The sequence below is a fragment of the Barbus barbus genome, assembly GCF_936440315.1.
Source record: "Barbus barbus genome assembly, chromosome: 37".
Taxonomy (NCBI): domain Eukaryota; kingdom Metazoa; phylum Chordata; class Actinopteri; order Cypriniformes; family Cyprinidae; genus Barbus; species Barbus barbus.
The window spans coordinates 22,530,282-22,551,232 of NC_136715.1; the positions used below are offsets into that span (position 1 = coordinate 22,530,282).

General features: G+C 36.7%; 1 protein-coding gene across 1 annotated transcript in view; it reads left to right on the forward strand.

Moving 5' to 3' along the window:
* Positions 1–20,746, forward strand: part of adgrl2a (adhesion G protein-coupled receptor L2a) — a gene marked incomplete at its 5' end in the record, with an annotated part of 56,959 nt that extends 36,213 nt beyond the window's left edge. Inside the window, 9 exons of the mRNA XM_079396575.1 lie at positions 5,673–5,764; positions 7,458–7,502; positions 8,906–8,932; positions 10,875–11,043; positions 11,170–11,298; positions 12,880–12,976; positions 14,447–14,575; positions 14,958–14,975; positions 18,314–20,746. Of these exons, the coding sequence (XP_079252701.1) occupies positions 5,673–5,764; positions 7,458–7,502; positions 8,906–8,932; positions 10,875–11,043; positions 11,170–11,298; positions 12,880–12,976; positions 14,447–14,575; positions 14,958–14,975; positions 18,314–19,080 (1,473 nt within the window). The 3' untranslated portion in view covers positions 19,081–20,746. The remainder of the gene's footprint in view (positions 1–5,672; positions 5,765–7,457; positions 7,503–8,905; positions 8,933–10,874; positions 11,044–11,169; positions 11,299–12,879; positions 12,977–14,446; positions 14,576–14,957; positions 14,976–18,313) is intronic.
* Between the last annotated feature and the right edge of the window lie 205 nt (positions 20,747–20,951).

Genomic DNA, 20,951 nt, shown 5'->3' on the forward strand with positions numbered 1-20,951 from the left:
AATAATACAAATCAAAAGCGTATATTGTCATGGTTCAACCTTTTAAGGAGGTAGCTGATGACACTACAGAGTTTGTTTACCGTGAGATGCCGGTCATAAGGCACGCCGGATTGACACAGCTGCAGTTTAAGAATGCTGTTATTTGCGAATAAGAGATTAGAGCCTCGGACTAGATTGGGGAGGTTAAGAGGAAGTAGGCCTGATAGAGACAAAGATAGAGAGAGTCTGCGTAGTGGAAAGACTAGCAGGTGGTATTCACATCTGTCTGGCTGTTTGTTTGCCCTCTAATCTCTGGATGAAAAAACAAATCGTCTTCCTGAAAATGGAAGGACAAGTAGAGATGTTTGTGGAGAGTTTACTTTATTATATCCTTTATGGTTATGTAAACAGACCAGGTGATCTCCTTGCCGGGGTGAACAGTGATGGAAGCTCTGTTTATTGGAAAGACTTTTAGGTTTTAGTTGAAAACAGATTTAAAGACACACAGACGGTTCAAACACTGATTTGTGCCGCAGTAAAATATAGAAGGTAATTAGAGAAGTGGCCTGAAACAATTGTAGAGGAGCGGCCTGAAACATCTACATCTGCTTTTAATAATCAAATGCTATAAAAGGATCTAGCGTTATTTAAGTAATACAAAAAAAATGAAATTAAACATTTCCATTAAATGGAATCCTAACTATAGAGCAAATATAAAAGAGGTCATCAATCTAAATTTCAGATTTTTTCAAATGTAATTACTCATGTGAACATTGAAATTCAGCAGTCGACCAAGTCTAATATATAAAAAATTGTGTTAAATTTACAAAGGAATTCACTTTACAACAGAAAATGTGATTTGCTGTGATTGTAGATATTTCATTATCATTTTATCAACATTTTTATTACCATTTAACCTTGACTAGTTAGATATTTGATGTATGCTCTCAGGTCATAAAAGCAGAATGCATAATATTTATAAAGGATTATCAAAAGAGCTTTTGAATAGTTATAAATGGAGTTATAACATATCACTGTTCTCGACAAGTCAAACTGATTTAGGGAAAGAGGCTGACAGGCTGCTAGATACTGCAAACAATGCACATTTTTGCAACCGCGCTTGAAGGAAGTCCTATAAACCCTGAGATCTGCTCGTTTCGCCGCTGCAGCGCTGGATGAGGCGTGATGTATGTGTTTGCGGTGTTGCTGATAATCAGAATACGTGTTCCAGTCATCAGCGGCAGGAAGCTTGTGGCCCTTTATGAAGCTGATTTATTGTTGCGTGCTCTGCTCGGACAGCAAGCAGGACTCGTAGTCCTCAGGCTGCTTGACAATGCTAGATAAAGCACAAAGACCAGAGCCTCTCAGGGGAACGCGAGACCAAGGTTTCCCCCAACCTCTGACCCCTGATTCTCAGCAGATTGGCTTTGTCCTTGTCAATGAGAGAGCCAGAGCGAGTCTCATTATTCAGAGTTTCACCCATTTCGCTGTGCAGAGGGAAAGAATGGTGTGATCCTGTTCAATTAGTTGAAGCCCATTGTGGTTCTCATTATTCTACATCTATTTTCAGCGTCCTCGTGCTCGATGCTGCAGAGCTCCATGAATTTCACAGCTAATCTAGTTCCTTTTTCCACCAATAGGGTCCCTGAGCCAGTATCTGATATGCAAGCGTTTTCCACCGTTTTCCACCACAGAAAAGTTAATTCTGAGTCATAAACATTGGTTTGACATTTGCTGTTAACGCCATCTGATCTCAAATAACATGTCTGTTTTAACCAGGAATACTACATTCAACTCAAGTTCACTGGAAATGCGTATCTGTGTCAGCATTTTTGCAAAATATTAGGCTGATGCTTGTGCGTTTTCTGACACATTCAAACTGAAACGTCCAGTGAGTGGCGTAAAAAAGTTTTAATTTAAAACAAATGAGTGTGAATCTAGCAACATTTTATTCTAATTCATTTTATTTATTTGTACGTATTTGCAGCAGTTCGGAAATGCAATGTCCAGTGAGTGGTGCTAAAAATCTTGTTTGAAAATAGCATACCACCTTCACTAAACCCTACCCTAAACCTAACCAGTAGTGTTAAGCAAATGTGAGATAAAAATGCAATTTTAGTTCATTTTACAAGCCTTTGAGCTCTTTACTGTGACTCGTGTTGAACTTGCATCCAAGGGCTCAGCATTCGCGACCAATTGAACCTTTGAAGGGAGTTTGATTGACAGGCAATCTGACCAATCATAATGCAGAATCTGCCATTGTTGTCCAGACCAGAGAGTAGATTAACATTGGAGGACTTGAACTTGAAAAATGGTGTGTATTGATGTCTTTCCGCGGTTGAAGCAAGATGCCTTCCGATGTTCATTCAAGTTTATTTCATGTTATAACTAGTAAAGAGGAAGAGATGATCAGTTCCGTTGCCGCTTGAACTGAGGTGCTACAGTGATCTGTCACGACACATTAAAAAGCCACAAAACTGTATTTATTGTTTGAATTTCTTAAAAAATTACCAAATTTGAAAGCGGAAACTTTGTTTCATACCAGAAGTAACCTGCTCTGTCTTGTCTATCAGCGTGTTGTCTCTATGTATTTTTCATTGCATGATGTGTGATGTGAGAGCACCATGGCTTGTCGGACATAGCAACAGTAACTAAGGGGGGAGGGTCTTTGCGAAGGGTCAATTGTACCAGGTGAGCTACCAAGCAAGTTTACTACATTAGAAAAGCTAAGGAACTGTTGATGTGATGCAAGTGTCAAAATGCATTACTTTTCAAATCATGCACTAAGGTAAAAGCATTTTGAACAAAATGTTGTACAAGGAGCAATGCAAAAATGTTTGCTATTAATTATAATTTATCTAATTATCATTTGTGTGAAAAGGAATAAAACTTGTTGGTATTTTACTGCTACTAGTGAATTGTATGTATAGATACGGTTTTAGAATTTTACAAATGAGCCTACAGCTGGTCCATCAGCTTGACCAGCACTAAACAGCATAAAATGCTCTGTAAATTCATGTCAACAGAGCTGTTTAGACTAGAAAAGCTTGATATGATGCAGCATTAGTTTAATAGAAAGACATCCTGTTCATTTATACTTTTGTGTTGGTTTTGGTTTGTTGTATGTTTTTTGTTCTAAAATATTTAAATTTATAAATATAGTATGTTTGAATTAACTGCTATGAATTTTATTTTTACTGTTGCATCAAAATCAGCTTGTGATGCAATAAAGCTCCAAGCAAGATCTCATAACATTTGGCCAAAAATATCTAATTTCTTATTTTTTTGTAAACAGGTTATAAAGTAATATAGTTTGCAACATCATCATATGGCTCTCTAGTCAGTGAAAACTTGGTGGAAAATGCGGGCACAGATACTGAGAGAAGTTTGCACATTCACCAGCCAAACACAGGCTCAGGCAGGACAGCCACCACCGGTTTTGATGGAAAAGATGTTTCTCAGCTCTGGGGCACCAGGCATATAAGATCCATGAAAACCAGGACACTGAGCTAATGAGCGGTCGGGAACCATTAGTGCGTGTGAGTGACGTTAAAACACGCTTGGACTGTGACAAGTTTGCATCATGCAGACAGTTCCATCTGCACCTTAAATATTTAATCTGGTTCAATCGGAGTTCAAGACGCACACACACAAATACGAACACACGCATACAGCTTTCTCCAGCGTCCCAGAGTGGAGTTGAGGGTCTTCTGCTTGGCTAGCGGTGATGATTCAGGGATGGGGGGGGGGTTGTTCAGGAAAAGCTCTTTTCGAAGCGGAGGAAGCCCATGGGACGGGCAGGAACAAGGAGCTTTAGGAGTGTAGTGGCTGCTTTCCTAGGTTACCACTCCCTTTGCTGAGCGTCCTTACTTCCTCTCGTCTCATCAGATCACTGTCAGTGCTCTGGCGGCGTGAGAGGCCTTTTATAGCTCTGTGCTCATAAATTCGGGCACAGGGGCAGCGAAAACCAGGCATAACCCCGCCATCCCCTCCCCTCTCTTTCTCTCTCGCTCCCGCTGTGATGTCTCTGAGAAACCGTTGGCGCTTGATTGCATGAGCAGCACGTTATTGATCGCCATCGCTATTTTGATGGCAGAATGATGAGCTTGTGCGCCCGAACAAGGAGCCGAACTGAAGAGCTTGTTTGAGCTGGTGACACCGCCACTTATGAGAGCGGCCGCAAATGATAGACTGCTACGTCCTCGCCTGTCTGTGCTCCAGAAAATGGATTAGACCACAAAATGTTCCGTCACCACGTACTTGTCCCACATAGTTGTAGCTATTGGGAAGTCATTTTACACAGTACGTGATAAAGTATGACCAATGCATTACATTAGGTTGTTACAAGGTGCCTCTGTGTGTGTGTCTTCGATGTCCATGAATGTTTTAACATTGCAAATGAAACATATGTGCAGAAGATCGATTGCTTGTCTACTGTAAATTACTGGACAAAAGTTAAAAGTGTTAAATATTTTTGTTTTGTAGATAAAAGATCCTGGACACTCTCAAACTGACTTTTTTCACTGAGCAAAAATCACTCAAGTAAAGGCAGCTTCTATAACATGACTATCTAAGAAAATAAATTGAATGAACAGGAATGTGTTTAAAGCCTAAAGAGCAATTGTTAATCAACACTTATGCTGCTATCATATTTACTAGAAAACAATCATTTCAATTTGTTACATTTTGCATTTGTGTCAATAAAGGGAAAAATGCATAGATTTCAAAAGTGTCTTGACTGTTCAAATGAAACAGATCCATGAAAGATTATTTGCTTGCCTAAATAATCGGATGGAATTTGATAACATTATTTTTCATTTTATATACCTAACATTCTGAACACTTTTGAAATGCTTGATAATTACTCTTACACTGAGCAAAACATTTATTCTAGGTTATTTGCTATTTAAATAGACTTTATTTATTAACTAATTGAATATCTGCGGATTTAAAGTAACATTTTACTATTTCATTAAATAACCTAATATTTATGGATAATATCATTCTGTTGATAGCCACAGAAAATAAATTTAGCTGTAAATGAAATCAATTTTGTCCCTAGGTTTGTTAAACAAACAAAAATATGTTTACAGTAAATGCACCATGCAATCAGTCAAAATAATAAACACTAGAGTCCAATGTGTAATATTATGATTTACTTTTGCATTAGTGTGATAGTTCGGTGGTAGTGTATTTTATATGTTTATTTGCAGTGCTGAATGATTCCCTGTGAGTGGAAAACTGTAAATATGCGTTTTCTGTTCATTTTCACAGACTGAGGGATGCTTTCCCTCTGACGTTTTGCCACAAATGCGATCCATAGGTGTTTGTATATGAAATAACCCGGAATATTCCTTAAAGTTATATCTTTTTTTTCTTCCCTGAGGAAATCTCAACTATCCGTTTCTCCATGTGTGGTCTCTGAGCTTCTCTGAACTATTTGTGTTTTCATTCTGCAGTTAAACGATTTTATAGCTTTTTTTGTATTCTTGTATTGATATATAGTGACACTGTATTTGGCGCCAGTCATCTTGGCTTTGTCTCGCAATATGCCAGATGGTTATTGTATTAGGCACTGGCTGAAGGGATGCTTAGATGGCTGTTTTCAATTAATGCTCCCAATAAAACTTCACTTATCTAATCTTTTAAGTTTAGTTTTTGTTTATTAACAAAGGTCTTTTGCTTTCACACAGCTCAATCTCATCTTCTTGCTCATCACGATGTACAAAATGATGAAACACTCTACATCGCTGAAACCTGATTCCAGCCGGCTGGAGCACATCAAGTAAGTCACATTATTTTCCCCACGATATTTCAGCTCATGTGGAGTCAAAGTGTGCCACCGCACACTAAGAAGAAGCAGCATTCCTAATCTAACATTTAGAACAGGATCAGACATTGTTTCATGGTTACATTGCATGTAGCATCTACAAAACTGTAGTTTTTTGCTTGGATGAATTTAAGTGCGTCGACTGAAGGGATTCAGATGGACTCCAGACAGATGTTATTCTCTTCAGGTGCACATCGTCTATTAATGTGAGCGATGGCCAGAGAGGCACGTAATGATTGAGACAGGCTCAGCGCTGTTCCTCCTTTACAGCGACCACAAAACTCTTTTTTGGAACAACTCCCTATATTCAGAGTCTGCCTGGAGAGTGAATTCAGATGTGTGTGTGTGCGTGTGTGTGTGTGTGTGTGCATGTGTAAAGACAGCACAGTCAAAGCACTTCCATGTGTTTCCTGTTGCGAAGAGGGAGATCTCTTTCTGTAGCTGAAAAGCACAGAAAAAGTGGGCTGGTTGACCACACAACTTTCTTTTTTTTTGCTGGCATGGCAATGCATGTCTTACTGGTTATATTTGATAGTGTATGACATATTGTTTAATGTTTTGAAGTTGTGATTTTTTGGTGTTTTTTTTTGTAGATGTTGTTTTTAGTCTTTTTTCCAATGTGTTTCCAGTGATTATGGCACGTTCCACGAATAAGCCTGTAAAGCATAAAAATACATTAAACATTGAAATACATTAAAATGTTTTTATCCCCTTTACACTTAAGATTTTTGTTAGATTTTGAAAAAAAAAACTGAATCAATCAATCAATTAATAATAATAATAATAATAACATGTTTTTCATATTTTGCAAATGCAGCTTGTTATCTCAAGATTTCCTTATATTTAAAAAATGTAAGGTTCTTTGAAATTTTGAAAGGCTTGAAGTGACATTTTTGCACTGAAAAAAAATAATAATGCAGTGTTGACTGATTATAGAAGATTATATGATATTAGATTTTTTTTTTACACTTTAAACTACGATTTTATTGCATGCATTATCTAACATAAATTAATTAATTATTTTAAAGCATGTATTAAACAATGTTATTGTTAGTTATTAAAATATAATTGTTCATTGTTTGTTCATGTTAGTGCACAGTGCAGTGCATTTGGTAACAAATATCAAATATAAATTTAAATTTTACATTGACTAAGTTTAAGAAATGCTGTAGACATTGCTCATTGTTCATTGTTATTTCATGTTAAAATGTTCACAAATGAGAATTTAAAACTTTAGCCAAGTCCCACATTTTTGGTCACACCCCTTGGAAAGAGCCTTTATATGTTTTGGATTTGATATATGACACAGATGGCATTTAATGTGATCTTTCAAACTTAACACACAGCCATTGGGGAAATATGCATATTTTATTAGATTTAACAATGATATAGACATGAATAACACGCTTGAAAAATATGTTGCTCACGGGCATTGTGTCGGCTGTATGTTGTCTAAATTTCTCTCCACCCATCACCACAGGGCAAGATGAATCAATCCGCTAAACTCTGGGCTCACTGCAGCATGTTGCATGTTCAGCAAGCTAATCTGCAGCATTTCGTTTCATTTCTGTTTCCCATTTCCCCTTGTTTTTTCTCTCTCCTTTCTTTCTCTTTATCTGTCCTCTCTCTGTTCTCTTACCCAAACCAGTAATTATCGCGTCTGTGATGGCTATTATAATTCTGATTTGCCTGGGTAAGATTCACCGTACACCGTAACTTATGTCGCTCATAAAACATTACTGCCGCATTAAATAGTGTAAAACGGCAAAGCACTGGCACATTTGGCCTGAGAGAACCATCTTTAGGCTCTTTAGAATAGGGCTCTTTGCATAAGGCAAAGCAGCGTGGGAAAATTAAATCTGTCTGTATAAAAAAAAACGGGAAGAAAATTTACAGTGGCGGTAAAGTTTTATGAAAAGTCTTGTCATGTAATCATCAAGTGTGTTAAAGACAACATGAAATCAAAATTGACCCTATTTACTTTCTTAATAAAGATCCACTATTGTATGCTATTTGTATGATATTGACTAATAATATCATGGTATTAACTATTAATAACTGTCGACAAAAACCTTGTCCTAACCAGGTGCAAAGCTTCCAGTGAGAAGTAAAGGGTTCCTGTGATGTTGCTAAAAAGAACATTATTTTGTGTATTTGCTGTAATGCAATTTGTTTACATGGTTCGAGGTTCAAAAAACACATTATTTTCCACATACTGTACATTATTGTTGCTCAGTAGGAAATTCTTTAAATATCAAAACATACTTACAGGCTGTGAGTCAGAAGCACCAGACTGTCTGTTGGAATTGCCCCACTTTATAGTGTTCACAGCCATTCATAGTGTTCACATTGTAGGCTACTGTCTCCCAGGATCAGGAAACAGTCCTCCGTAAATTGCGCTGCACACACTCTAATATTTGCGTTGTACTGTTCTGTAACAGTGTTGTAAATATAAATTAACCACTGATTTTTATTTGATTTCTCTACGACATGGCGGCGGCAACAACAATACTACAGCGAAAATAAAATGTATGCCTTCTTTCATTGCGTATAGATTTTTGCGGTGTTATGCAAATCTTCCCACTCAGTGATGTAGACATGTGGGGGCATGTTTGAATGAGCCGTTTTAGGAAGGCGTGGCAGAGTCTTAACTTTTATAAAGAAATCTCTTTGGGTTTGAGATCTTGTATATGCACAAACTGCTTGTAACACTCCAAAGAGAGAGGAAAACATGAAATCGCGTCATATGACCCCTTTGAATTTCACCAAAATTAAACTGCTTTGTGATGCAACACAGCCAATAGGAAGTTATTTGGTGTTTCGTATCTTAATGACGTTGAATTATTTTTATATTTATTCATAGTTATAGAAGTTAAACACATTGTGGTGCAGTTTCATGTTGTCTTTAAGAATTCATAACCTGGACAGTTACATTTATTCAGAAAATCTTTGTCTTGTCACAGCTGAGGACAAAATTAGCCTTTTTCTTTCCAGCTTTATTTGATTTTTAACTTCAGAATTCTTACATTTGGACTTCAATGCTAATCCAAATGATTTGCCTGATCTAATGTTGTCTCTCTCCTCTGCTGGCCATAGCTATGAAGATAATAAACCATTTATCAAGTAAGAGTGTTAGCTAGACATCTGTGCCACAGCCTCATGGTTGCTCCCCTTGTCCTCTTATTGTCTGTTTGCTGGGCTCTTCAAGTAGCGCCGATTCTGTGCTGCTCATGCGCTCTGTCTGTCTGTCTGTGGCTTAACTAGTTTCTTAATTTTTATTCCACCTGGACCGTCTTAAATTGCTGTACATCTTAACTTCATACCCTCATATGCTTAAATCCTTCATAACCCTTTCTACCCTCCTCCTCCTCCATGTCATCCTACCCTCAAACTCTCAGACCTCCTCACAAATCCCCTGATATATTCCTACTGTTACAACCCTCAGAAGTGCAAATTCCCTTCATTTTCTCACGCAAACTGTCATGACCTAATTTGCAACATGGGTATATGATATACAGTATTAGTGGGTATTTATTTATTTACTTACTTACTAACAGTTCATATTGTACTGTATATGTTGGCCAGCATTGCATATTTAACTGTGCATGCTGATTTCCACATATATGTTATTAAATGCTTATCATTTAGATGAACTTTACTCTCATATCACTGAATGAAAGTAAATCTTTAAACACAAATGATTTACCAACACTGTTAAACTGTTATACATAATCTTCAGCAGACCTATATCTTTTATACAACACATTATAATTAGTGCTGTCAAACGATTAATCGCGATTAATCGCGATTAATCGCATCCAAAACAAAAGGTTTTGTTTACATAATATATGTGTGTGTACTGTGCATATTTATAATGTATATATGAATATACTCGCATGTATATTATATTGGTATATTTATATATAATATAAATTATATATGTAAATACATGTAGATGTTTTCAAAATGTATACTGTATGTGTGTGTATTTATATATACATAATAAATATACACAGTACACAAACATATATTACATAAACAAAAACTTTTATTTTGGTTTCGATTAATCGTTTGCCAGCTCTAATTATAATATTATGTCAAAATTTACTGTTGCATTTAGAACTAGTTAATAGTTGCTATTATATAGTATTATTTAATAAATTATTTGTTTATTTATTGAAATGATATAATTATTGGCGTGTAATGTTTATATCAATGCATACTATATATGCAAATCCATCTTTTAAACTGTGCTTTACAATGTTAGGTCAAAATTCACTGTTGAAATAGGTATTATTTAGCTATTTTCTGATAGTTTCTATTGAAAAGTACTGTTTTATACATGAATCATAGTGTGTTACTTATATATTTAGCTATTTATTTATTTTTAGACAACGGTATTTTTAATGCTAGCCGTTTATCAGTTATGTGCCGTAAGATGAAAAAAAATGATCAGCGGATATAATTTTAATATCAATGCATCCTCAGCTCCATCCATTCCGCCCCTCATTTATAGATCTCAGTGCACTCTTATACCCTCAGAAAATCGTTATATCCCAAAGCCCTCCTATTCCTCCTGCCTTCAAATCCTCATATGTTGGTTTCTTGTTTCATCTCTCATCTCTCCTCTGATGAAAGCAAGCTCTATCTCTTTGGTTCCTTAGCCAGCCGAGACCTGTTGTCAGCGCCTCCTCCACTAAAACGGACCAATCAGAGATGATTACTGCTCTTTCTCTTTCCCCTCCGTCTGAATGCAGCCCAGTATCATGCGTCTTTACCCAGTAGTGTGGCATGCAAAAATATCTCCACACTCCACTGCCTCAATACTGATTAAACCTTCTTTACGACAATCCCGCTTTCATATGGGATTGATTAACCTCTCAGTGATATGTTCCACTGCATTTCCCATCTACTTGTGCCTAAGATCAATCCAAATGATTTTCAGAACCTGTGTTTGATTTGTATTGTTTTGCTGCGATTGTAATGCTGTAATGATTTCTGCTCTTTTCTGAAGGAAATGTCCCTCTCTCATTGCTCATTGTTTCGGTTTAATTTGCTCTCGAAGGTCGTGGGTCATGGGCGGCTTTGCTCTGCTGTGTCTCTTGGGCCTGACCTGGTCATTTGGCTTGTTCTTCATCAGCGAGTCGTCCGTTGTCTTGGCGTACCTCTTTACCATCTTCAACACGTTCCAGGGCATGTTTATCTTCACCTTCCACTGCCTGCTTCAGAAGAAAGTAAGTGCTTCCTGAAATATATTGTTTCACCCGAGCTGCGGCAGCACTCGATTTTAACGAGAAGCGCACTTTAAAAAGTTCACTTGAAGAAGAAAAAAAAAAAAAAAAAATTCCTTTGAATTGCAGGTTCGGAGAGAGTACAGCAAATGCCTCCGACACACGTACTGCTGTAGCGGGATCACGACAGAGAGCTCACACAGCTCCACAAAGACCTCAACAACACGGACAAGCGCTCGCTATTCCTCTGGTACTCAGGTACAAACACTACTGACCCAATTTCCATTGTTTTCATTTCGACGGCTTTTAATGCGGTGTTCGGTTATGAGACACATTTCATTTTGGAATGAAATGAAACTCTGCGAGTGCTTCCATCTGCTCCAGTACACACACGCAGGCACAGATATTTTATCTCTGTTTTTTCTTGTTTTCGCAGACAGATTTTACAGATGTTATTTGAACGTCTTTATGATGAATTGCACTATATTATAGTGAATCATAGCAATAGCTGTGTATACTATGCAATGTTTAGATAGGGCTCTGGTATACTATAATATTTACTTTATAAACCGCATTATGATATCTAATGTAGCATTTATGTTGAATACTGTAAAATCTCTGGGGTAAATATTTTTCATACTGATTTATAGTTGTAATGTGAAAGTAATGAGTGGAGTGTAGTTTGTTTTTCAACAACAAAAATGTCCCAAACAAATCAAATTGACTATGTATGGGGAAAGAAACAAAAAAATAATATATATATATATATAAAACACAGAGAAATGTTTAGCATATACAGAGTACATGATGATAAATCATCCAGTACGAGTCACATAAATGGAAAACACAAAATGCTATATATGCTATATGCTATTCTAGTGTTGTGAATGTACAACATTAAGTCAAATATTCTATGTAAATGCATGCATTTTGACAATTTAGTTGAATAATGACAGACAAATCGGTTATGAGACACTGTTTCTGACAAATACTGTTACTGTAACAGTATCACTGTAAAACAGTAAAACACTGTAAAACAGAAGTTTGTGAATTACACTTTATAATTTTAGGCATTATTTACTGCCTACATTTTGCTATTTAAATTAATTATAATTTTAAATAGATTCCAGATCTTTCACTCCATTTCATGTTTGAAATCAGCTAAAAACTGCAATAAATAATTAATAAATATCAATATGTAAAATAATAAAGCACAAGAGAGAAAAAAAAGGATCCTCAATATTTCACATAAAAAAAAAACTGTGCATAAATCCCCCATTAACAAATAAACAAAGCTTTTAATATCCAACACAAAATAATCTGTGACTATGGTATATGTATGTTTGTATGAATGAAGGAATAGAAAAAAAAAATATTAAATATAAGTATTTTTAAAGACAGATAGCACATACACCTTTTTAAGTAAAACATTTGGCAAAAAATACTTTTAAAAATATCAAGAAATTATTGCAACACATCATTAAACGTTTAATGGAACATGTCTGTGGTTAATGAACTACACACGAGGTTGCTCTGGTAGGACACATGTGAACTAACTAAATGCATGCATACATCCAATAAAAATGACAGCCAGTTGCATTGTCATTGAAAAGGCTCAGAAAAGTGAAGTTGGTTCTGATAAAAGCTATCATTTGTTTCTAGATGCCACTTGCTATGATATTTTGTTATACATATATGAATATCATTGCCTCAGATCAAGTACGACTGAAGTGTCCAAAAGCATCCGAATTCTTTTTGGGTCCACTGTACATATCAGAAGCAGTTTTTCCCTCCCAAAGATAGTGATCGGTGTTTCATGGCTGTTTGTTCATCTAACAGAGTCGAATCAGAAGAATGTGGAACGACACAGTCAGAAAACAGTCTGAGTCCTCGTTCATCTCAGGAGACATCAACAGCACATCAACCCTCAACCAAGGTCAGCCATATACATCCAAACTCATTTCAGCTCTGTTTCATGGAAACGTTTCTCTGAAATAATAGACTCAGACATAGTGAGGATCTTTAATCAGTCATCCATGTTTAATTAAATGTTTAAGTATTTAATATCCAATGATTTTAGAAGCTCTGCGCTAATGAATTCATTGTTTTCATTTGAATGAAATACCAAATTCATTTCTATTTTAAACATTTCAACAATTCTAACATTTATTTTAAGTTAATTAGGTCTGCTTTTGAATTACAATTTTATTTTCCAAGTATATTTCAAATATATTTATTAAAAACATGTTTTTAATTTACAACATATAAGCTTATGAAAAGCATGATTACTGGTAAACATGCACGAGTATCTATTTAAAACCACTCAAATGTGATTTTAGTTAAAGTCAATAGCATTCACAACCCCTTTACTAATGTGATGTGACATATTTGTCAGATAGAAAATTAATTAGATCGTGAAAAGTGGTGTCTGTATGACAGGTGTTTGGAAGGGAGGCGTGAAAAATATGGATTGGTATCATCAGCCAAAGAGAAAAGTCGTTTCAGACGCGAAGCAAGTTATTACATTTTGATGAAAGATTATGATGCAAAAAAACTTTTTTTTTTTTTTCTTTGGAATAACATGGACTGATGATTCGTTCACAGTGACATCAGGAAAATGTATTGAGAAAGTAAATAGGGTCAACTTTGATTTCATGTTGACTTTAATGGAAAATCATACAATTAATGTCCATTTAAAGACGCAGGAAGCCAGACAAGCCCCTTTTGGGTCCGTTTTACACAGCTACAGTAGTGAGTCAGTAGAAAATATGCCCTCAGTCAGCTATTTCAAGGATCTAGAAAAAAAAAACTTTCATTTATTATTTAGCCAGGGCTGAAATGCATGTGATGAGAAGATGATGTTCAACTCTAGCTGACCTGCGGTAAGGTTGTATTATTCAGAGCCGTTTGCTTTGGCTTGCTCTAAAACACTCAGCATGCTTTTAATGCATGCGTTCGAGCACAAAACACAAAGGTGCAACAAAAAAAAATGCTATTTGTCTTTCTGTGCTTCAGTGTCTCTGTTCAGAAACAATAACAACAATGACATTGTTGACAATATTTATATCACAACACTGTGAAAATAAAAAATAATATGGACCAAAAAAAAGTTTATAATTTATATACATATATATATTTTAGCCCAGACTATTTTAACCTGAGATCTTGATTTAGTAAGAAGCCATGCCCAGTGGTAGTTTTTTTTTTGCCATTGATTAGGATATTATTGACATATATTCTTAACATTTAAAATTGGTTATTTGCATTTCTTGACATTAATTTGATTTAATATTAGAAAGTAGACTGCATAAATATGCAGCTAGATAATTCATATATCCATTTATTTAATTACTACTATAAGATTAGGTCATAATCTCATTTGTCCTCTTGTTTTTTGTTGCTTCAGGAATGACGGGCAATTATCTTCTTACTAACCCTCTTCTGAGACCACAAGGCACTAATAACCCCTACAACACCTTACTGGCTGAAACTATCGTATGTAACACACCAACGGTGCCAGTCTTTCACTCTCCAGGTGTGACTACTAATCCACTACAATTGTTTGCCCTTCTGCTCATGTGGTACTGTGTAGTGCTATGAGTATAATCAGTATCAGCCCCTCTGCGGAGAAATCACACCGATAGATCAGATGCATTAGGCTAAAACTGTAGTTCTCGGTGTGTGATTTTATAGCACGGAGAAAAGCTATTTTTATTCACTATGAGATCTTTGTGATGCTCACAAGATTTTTTATGCACACATTTTATTTATTTTTTATTGAATATTTATGTTTAGGAAAATGTAATTCGACTTTTTTATTTAATTTATTACTATTACTTTTTTTTTTTTTGTGAGCGACATGACACTGTTAACTGTTTGTGTCTTGTTTTCTCTTTCCCCTTCCTGCACGCACTCAGTGACCTACAGAGAGACAAGTATGCAATCAGTTTTAAATTTGCCCATCAAATGTAATTGTTTTACCATGATTTAACTCTCTGGCCATCAACAGATCATCCACATATTGTCAGCATATGTTTCAAAAATCATTAGAATGAGGAAATGTTGCTCTCAATGAAACAATACTTTCATCACCTCTGCATTTTACAACTTGGCACGATGCATGCACATTGCACACACAATTGAGATTTCTTAGTCTAAATGTACACGTCATTCTGAATGGAGATTGTACTGAAAGCAGTCGCCTTCTCTCTTTGTTAAACACAGTTTTGTTGGACATTGGGTTGGATTTATTCGAAAACGTTCTTCTCCGTTCAAAGTCGAATGGCTACAGAAGTTGAAGCCAGTGTCTTCAATATGAAAAGCATATAGTTCACAACTTGGCCCCCAAAAAAAAATACTGTAGCATTTATTTATTTGTTTGTTTGTTGTTGTTATTATTATTATTATAATTTTTTGCCAAGGTATGAATTAAATTTTCATAAAACATGGATGTGTGATGTCTGAACCCCTCGAGTTTACACAGGTGTCCTTGCAAAATATCGACAGGTATTATTTATAGACATGTTCCACTTAAACCGGAGTGTCCATACACTTTTGTTTTAATATTTGTCATTTTATTAGTCTTATTATTTTACACTTTTTTTTTTTTTATGTTTTGTGTAACTTTTTTTTTGTAAAATAATCTATTTTGACATGTTAATGCAAGTAATTAATTTAAAGTATCAGATATTATGGAAGCTTGTTTCCAACAAACAAACATACAAACAAATAAAGGTAATTGCGACCTTTTTAATCTGACAATTCTGATTTTTTTTTTTTTTTTAAGTATCTCAGAATTGAGTGAAATAACCTTGCAACTAGTGTTAAAAAGTCAGAATTTTAATTTTATGTCTCACGATTCTGACTTTATAACTCGCCGTTACATGTTATAAAGTCAAAATTGTGATATAAACTCACAATTGTATGAAAATGTCAGAATTGTGACTTCTTTTTTTCTTCAAAACTGGTCTTTATAACTTGCAATTTCAAGTTTATATCACAATTCTGAGAAAATAAGTCTGAAATCTGAGTTTATATTTTATTCCGATCTCATGTGCATTTCGGTGGTGTTTCAATGGATTTTCTGTTTCTATTTGACATAATATTTATACACAGAAATGGACTTTGGCGTGCATATGATACGCAATTGGCTGGTTTAGGGTTGTGGGGTAGGTGCGTATTATATGTATGGCAAAATGCGTATTATATGCATGCCAACAAAGTGCGTATCATATGCACGCAAAAACTGCGTGTTATATGCATGTCAAACATGCCAAAGTCAGTTTCTGTGTATAAATAGCATGTAAAATATGAAAATGCACATCTATAGCACAATTTTTTTTGTGAGACCAGACTCTACATTTTGAAATTATTTCCCCAGAATTGCGAGAAAAAAAAAAAAAAAAGGTAAAAACCTCAGAATTGTGAGAAAATGGCACTTAGGTGTTTTTTGTTGTTATTTTTGTTTACCTCATGGTGGAAACAGGCTTCCATAGTGTCATAGTGTATATGAAGTGTCCCCAGTATATTCCTTGTTACCCTCCTCCAGTTTAACACATCTCTCTGTCTGTTTACGAGTTTGGTGAAGGATTCTGTCAGAGAAAAGCCCTCATGTTTCTTTAGCCCTTCCCGTCTCAATATCCAGCAGAAATCTCTCTTAAACTCCCTTTCCTCAAATTACTGTCCCTCTTCTATTCCCATCTGCCATCTCCTTCCTTTGTCTTGTCATTTCTGTGGAGAGGCTTTGAGAATGGTTGTGTCCGAGCCGCCCACCGGTGGGCTCTCGTAAGATGCAGTTAAAGATTATCGTAGCTCATGCAGACGGCCACTCATCCACCGGCACACAAATGAGCTCCAATTACCACATAAAGTCCAGTCCAGCAAACAAACCCAACTGTGACATTTAACAGAGGGAAAAGGCCTTAATTGTGATGTTAATTTAATTTGCTAAGTCCTTTGCTTGCGCTAACGTAATTAGTTTTTTGTTCATTTTTTTCACTTTTTCTGTTAGTGATATCTCATCATGTTTTACAATAAATCATTTTCTTTTTTGTTTTGTGTTCTTTTCGTTCATCAGCAGCGCTCAGGTCTGCTGGCCTGAACAGACAGACTTGATGTGAGTTGTTCAGAGTGAGTTTTCTCTCTCCTGTCTGTTGGATGCTTTCGCTTTCATTGGCTCTCTGTAGTGTGAGAAATGGCTGTTTGTGTTTTTTTTCTAATTTGGCTTTTTCCGTTACTTTCAAACCCTTCACCCCCACCGTCTTAACTGCTTCAAATACAAGCTGATGTTGATTAATTCTGTGACTGTCACCGCTCTTTCATCTGTGAATACACATCTGTGCCGCTCTCTCATTTGTGTCTGTGATGTTTGAAGCCTACAGAATGATTTTAATGTTGTTTGGGATGTAGTTGAAACCAACGTTCCGAAATTGGCCATTGTGAATTGTTCAAAATTGTTTGACTGAGGAAAAATTCCGAACTTCAAACTGTGGAGAATTCACAAAGAATGAATTGTGCCTGCACCTGCCGATTCAGTAAGGGAATTATGCAAATCGGTTCAGGTATACCAAGATGTGACGGACTACTGAAATCTGGCATACTTTCCTGGGGCTGTAGAACTGGGATACAGGCTCTTTAAAAATCTGGAAATACAATTGCACGTTATTAGGGCCTGGTTTAACTGGATTGTGTGCCGTTTGAAAATAATGAATGATTTCACGCTGAAAGTAGTTAAACTACTTAGTAAATTCATCACTTAAGTCAACTTTTGTTAACGTTTTTTGTTAACGTAGGATGTTCACGTTTTTAACATATTAATATCTTGCCATATAGTTACATTTATGAGTTTAGAACTGAGTGGCAAGTATATCCAACGTGTATATATATATATATATATAACTGGGCAATTATATAGCTGCATTTTGCGATGAAATTAAACAAATCAGGCACTTGAGATTTACTTTATAGTATATATTGCTTTACAGGAGTGTAGTGTATTTATGCGAATAAAGTTGGATGCAGTATGCATCCAACTTTATATAGGGAGCTGTTCGATTAAAACAGTTTACAATTTTCATATGCTCACCAAAGGTCCAACTTTTAATATATCATTGGGCGATAATATCGTTTTTCCTAACAGAGCCTTACAGTTCTGCATGCGCAGACTAAAGATTTGCGCACTTGATCCTAAACAGCATTAAACATTGTGATTTGATATTTCGGAAGCTCCGAGAGCAGACAACCTAACGTTTGTCTTCCTCTTGTGTTGTTGCAGGACACTCGGTGATCAGTGGCAGAGATATGAACACGTTCGGGACTCTACCACTCAACGGCAACTTTAATAACAGCTACTCACTTCATAACTACAGCGACGGCGTGCAGGTGGTGGATTGCGGGCTCAGTCTCAACGACACGGCCTTCGAGAAGATGATCATCTCCGAGCTCGTGCACAACAACCTCAGGGCTGCCGAGTCCCGGATCAGCACCAAAAAGGGAGCGGGGATCAGCAGAGGGGAGGAGCCTGTGGTCGCAGAGACGTCGTCCCTGGTGCAGGTGGGTGGAGACAGCGAAATGGACGGTCTGGGGCTGCACCACACGCATCCCCGCACGCTCGAAGCCCCCCTCATCCCCCAGCGAACTCACTCGCTCCTGTACCACACACAGGAGAGAGCGAGGACCGACATGGACGGAGGGCCTTCGCATCCTCACAGCAACATCAGCCAGCTGCCGCCTCCGGCCGAGACCACCCTGCCCTCCCCCAACAGAGACTCGGTGTACACTAGCATGCCAAACCTCAGAGACTCGCCATTCTCGGAGAGCAGTCTAGACGTGGGCCAGGACCTCTCGCCATCCAAACACAGTCCGAGTGAAGACGTTTACTATAAAAGCATGCCCAACCTGGGGTCAGGCCAGCAGCTGCACGCGTATTATCAGATGAGCAGAGACAGTAGCGAGGGCCTCATCATCCCCGTCTCTAAAGACGCCTGTGTCCCCGAGGGGGACGTACGAGAGGGACAAATGCAGCTGGTCACAAGCCTTTAAAACGAACTGTAAGCACCGCCCACCATGTACACAGCCCCACCGATGGCAGAGTGGTCTTCCTTTTTTAGCCCCCCACATAACTGCACACATAATGGAGAAGCACCGCTGTTGTCCAACGAGTTACAGACAGGCCCAGACGGAATCTGCAGACTTTTTATCGCATTTTCTGTGCTGATTTTAGCTGGAAATTTGCAGTGCAATGGATAAAGCTGGTGAAATGGGTCAGACCAAGCCTTGTTTTTCGGTAAAAATATCCTTTAAAAAACGCATTAAAACCTGATGTTAATTAAGATTTCTTGAATTATATTTTTTCTTACCCCACTGGAAAATTTTATTATTATTAATATTATTATTGTTGTTACTTAAATTTTACTGAATTTAAACAGGGTATAAAAACTTCATCCCCATTTCTTACCTTTCCCTTCTTCCCACCTTTTTCCTACCTTTCCCACCACTTGTGGTGTTCCTGGTCAAAAATGGTATACATTGCCAAAATGATCCTAAAATAATGTTGTTTTTACTCAAAAACTGAGGTGCATAAGCCAGGGCTGCCAGGGCTTCATAACAAAACCAGCCCGACTGCTACTCAAAACTAGCCCAATTACATCCAAAACAAGCTCAATAGTGGGGTTTCCACAGGGGTCGTACACAGTCGAAATCGCATTCCAAAGGGGCAAGGGATTTCGCTTTAACCCGTGGACTGAAAAAACAACCCGCAGCAAGAGTAGCACAATTCCGCAGGAAAAGTGTGGATTTGGCAACACTAGCATAAGCGCAGATCAATGAAGCCAACAATCATTCAGTTCCAAAACAGAAAAAACTACTAAATGCAAATGCAAGAAAACTAAAAGTTGACAAAAATATCCAATCCAAGATTTGGTGATAATATAACTTTAAAAAATTCAGATTTTGAAATGACCGGCAACACCACATTAGGTAAAGGATTTTCAGCACAGCACAAGGGTTATGAAGGTTTATTCTTAAAAGGGAACAAATGCCAGTGGGGTAAGAAACGATCTTAATTCAAGACATACTTCAGCAAGTATACTGCTGTTTAAATAAATGTTTTTACTGGAAAACAAGAAAACACTAGTATGGGAACATATGTTTGCCATTTTTAATTGTTACCCTGTTTTTGGTAGCTGAATGTAATCAAATTAGCCACAATTATTTAATAAACAAAGAAGCAAGGGGCAGATGAAGTGTACAGTAGAACTTTGAGAATGAGGGCCTTGCAGATTCCGTGTGGGCCTGGTTATAGAAATACAGTTTCACATAAAAAAGAAATAAAAATAAAACTAAGCCAAAAAAAATAAAACGTCTTTCTCGTTCCAGTGCATACGTTTCTCAAAGGATGTACATATATGTTCACATATTTCTCTTTTGAATGCAAGTTTTGCTTTTTCTTTTTTTTATATATTATAATATACAAAATGGAATTTCCAGGACTTTAAGACATGCAGAGATTGTCCTGACTGAACTAAAGGAGTCCTGTAACACCCTTTACAATCATCGGCAAACTCCCATATGACCACTAGCAAACAAACCCCAGGCCTTATATTTTCTCAATCATACATGGAACCGTCAAGGGTAATGATATAACATAGAACAATATATTTTGTTGTATTGATTGTGTAAAATAAATTGCTATAAAATAATCAAGAACAACCCTAAATATAAAGCAAATGAAGAGATTTTGAAAATGAGATGACTATGTAAAAACTCTGTCCTGTTCATGAAAATGGTCAGTTCATTTTAGTAGATTCTGATGTTCTCGTGCCTTGCACACATTTCTTTTGTGCAAATCTGTGCAAAGCATGAACAATGTAGCGACTGAAGTCCGCAGCTGAGCATGAAGAAGGACCTTCTTC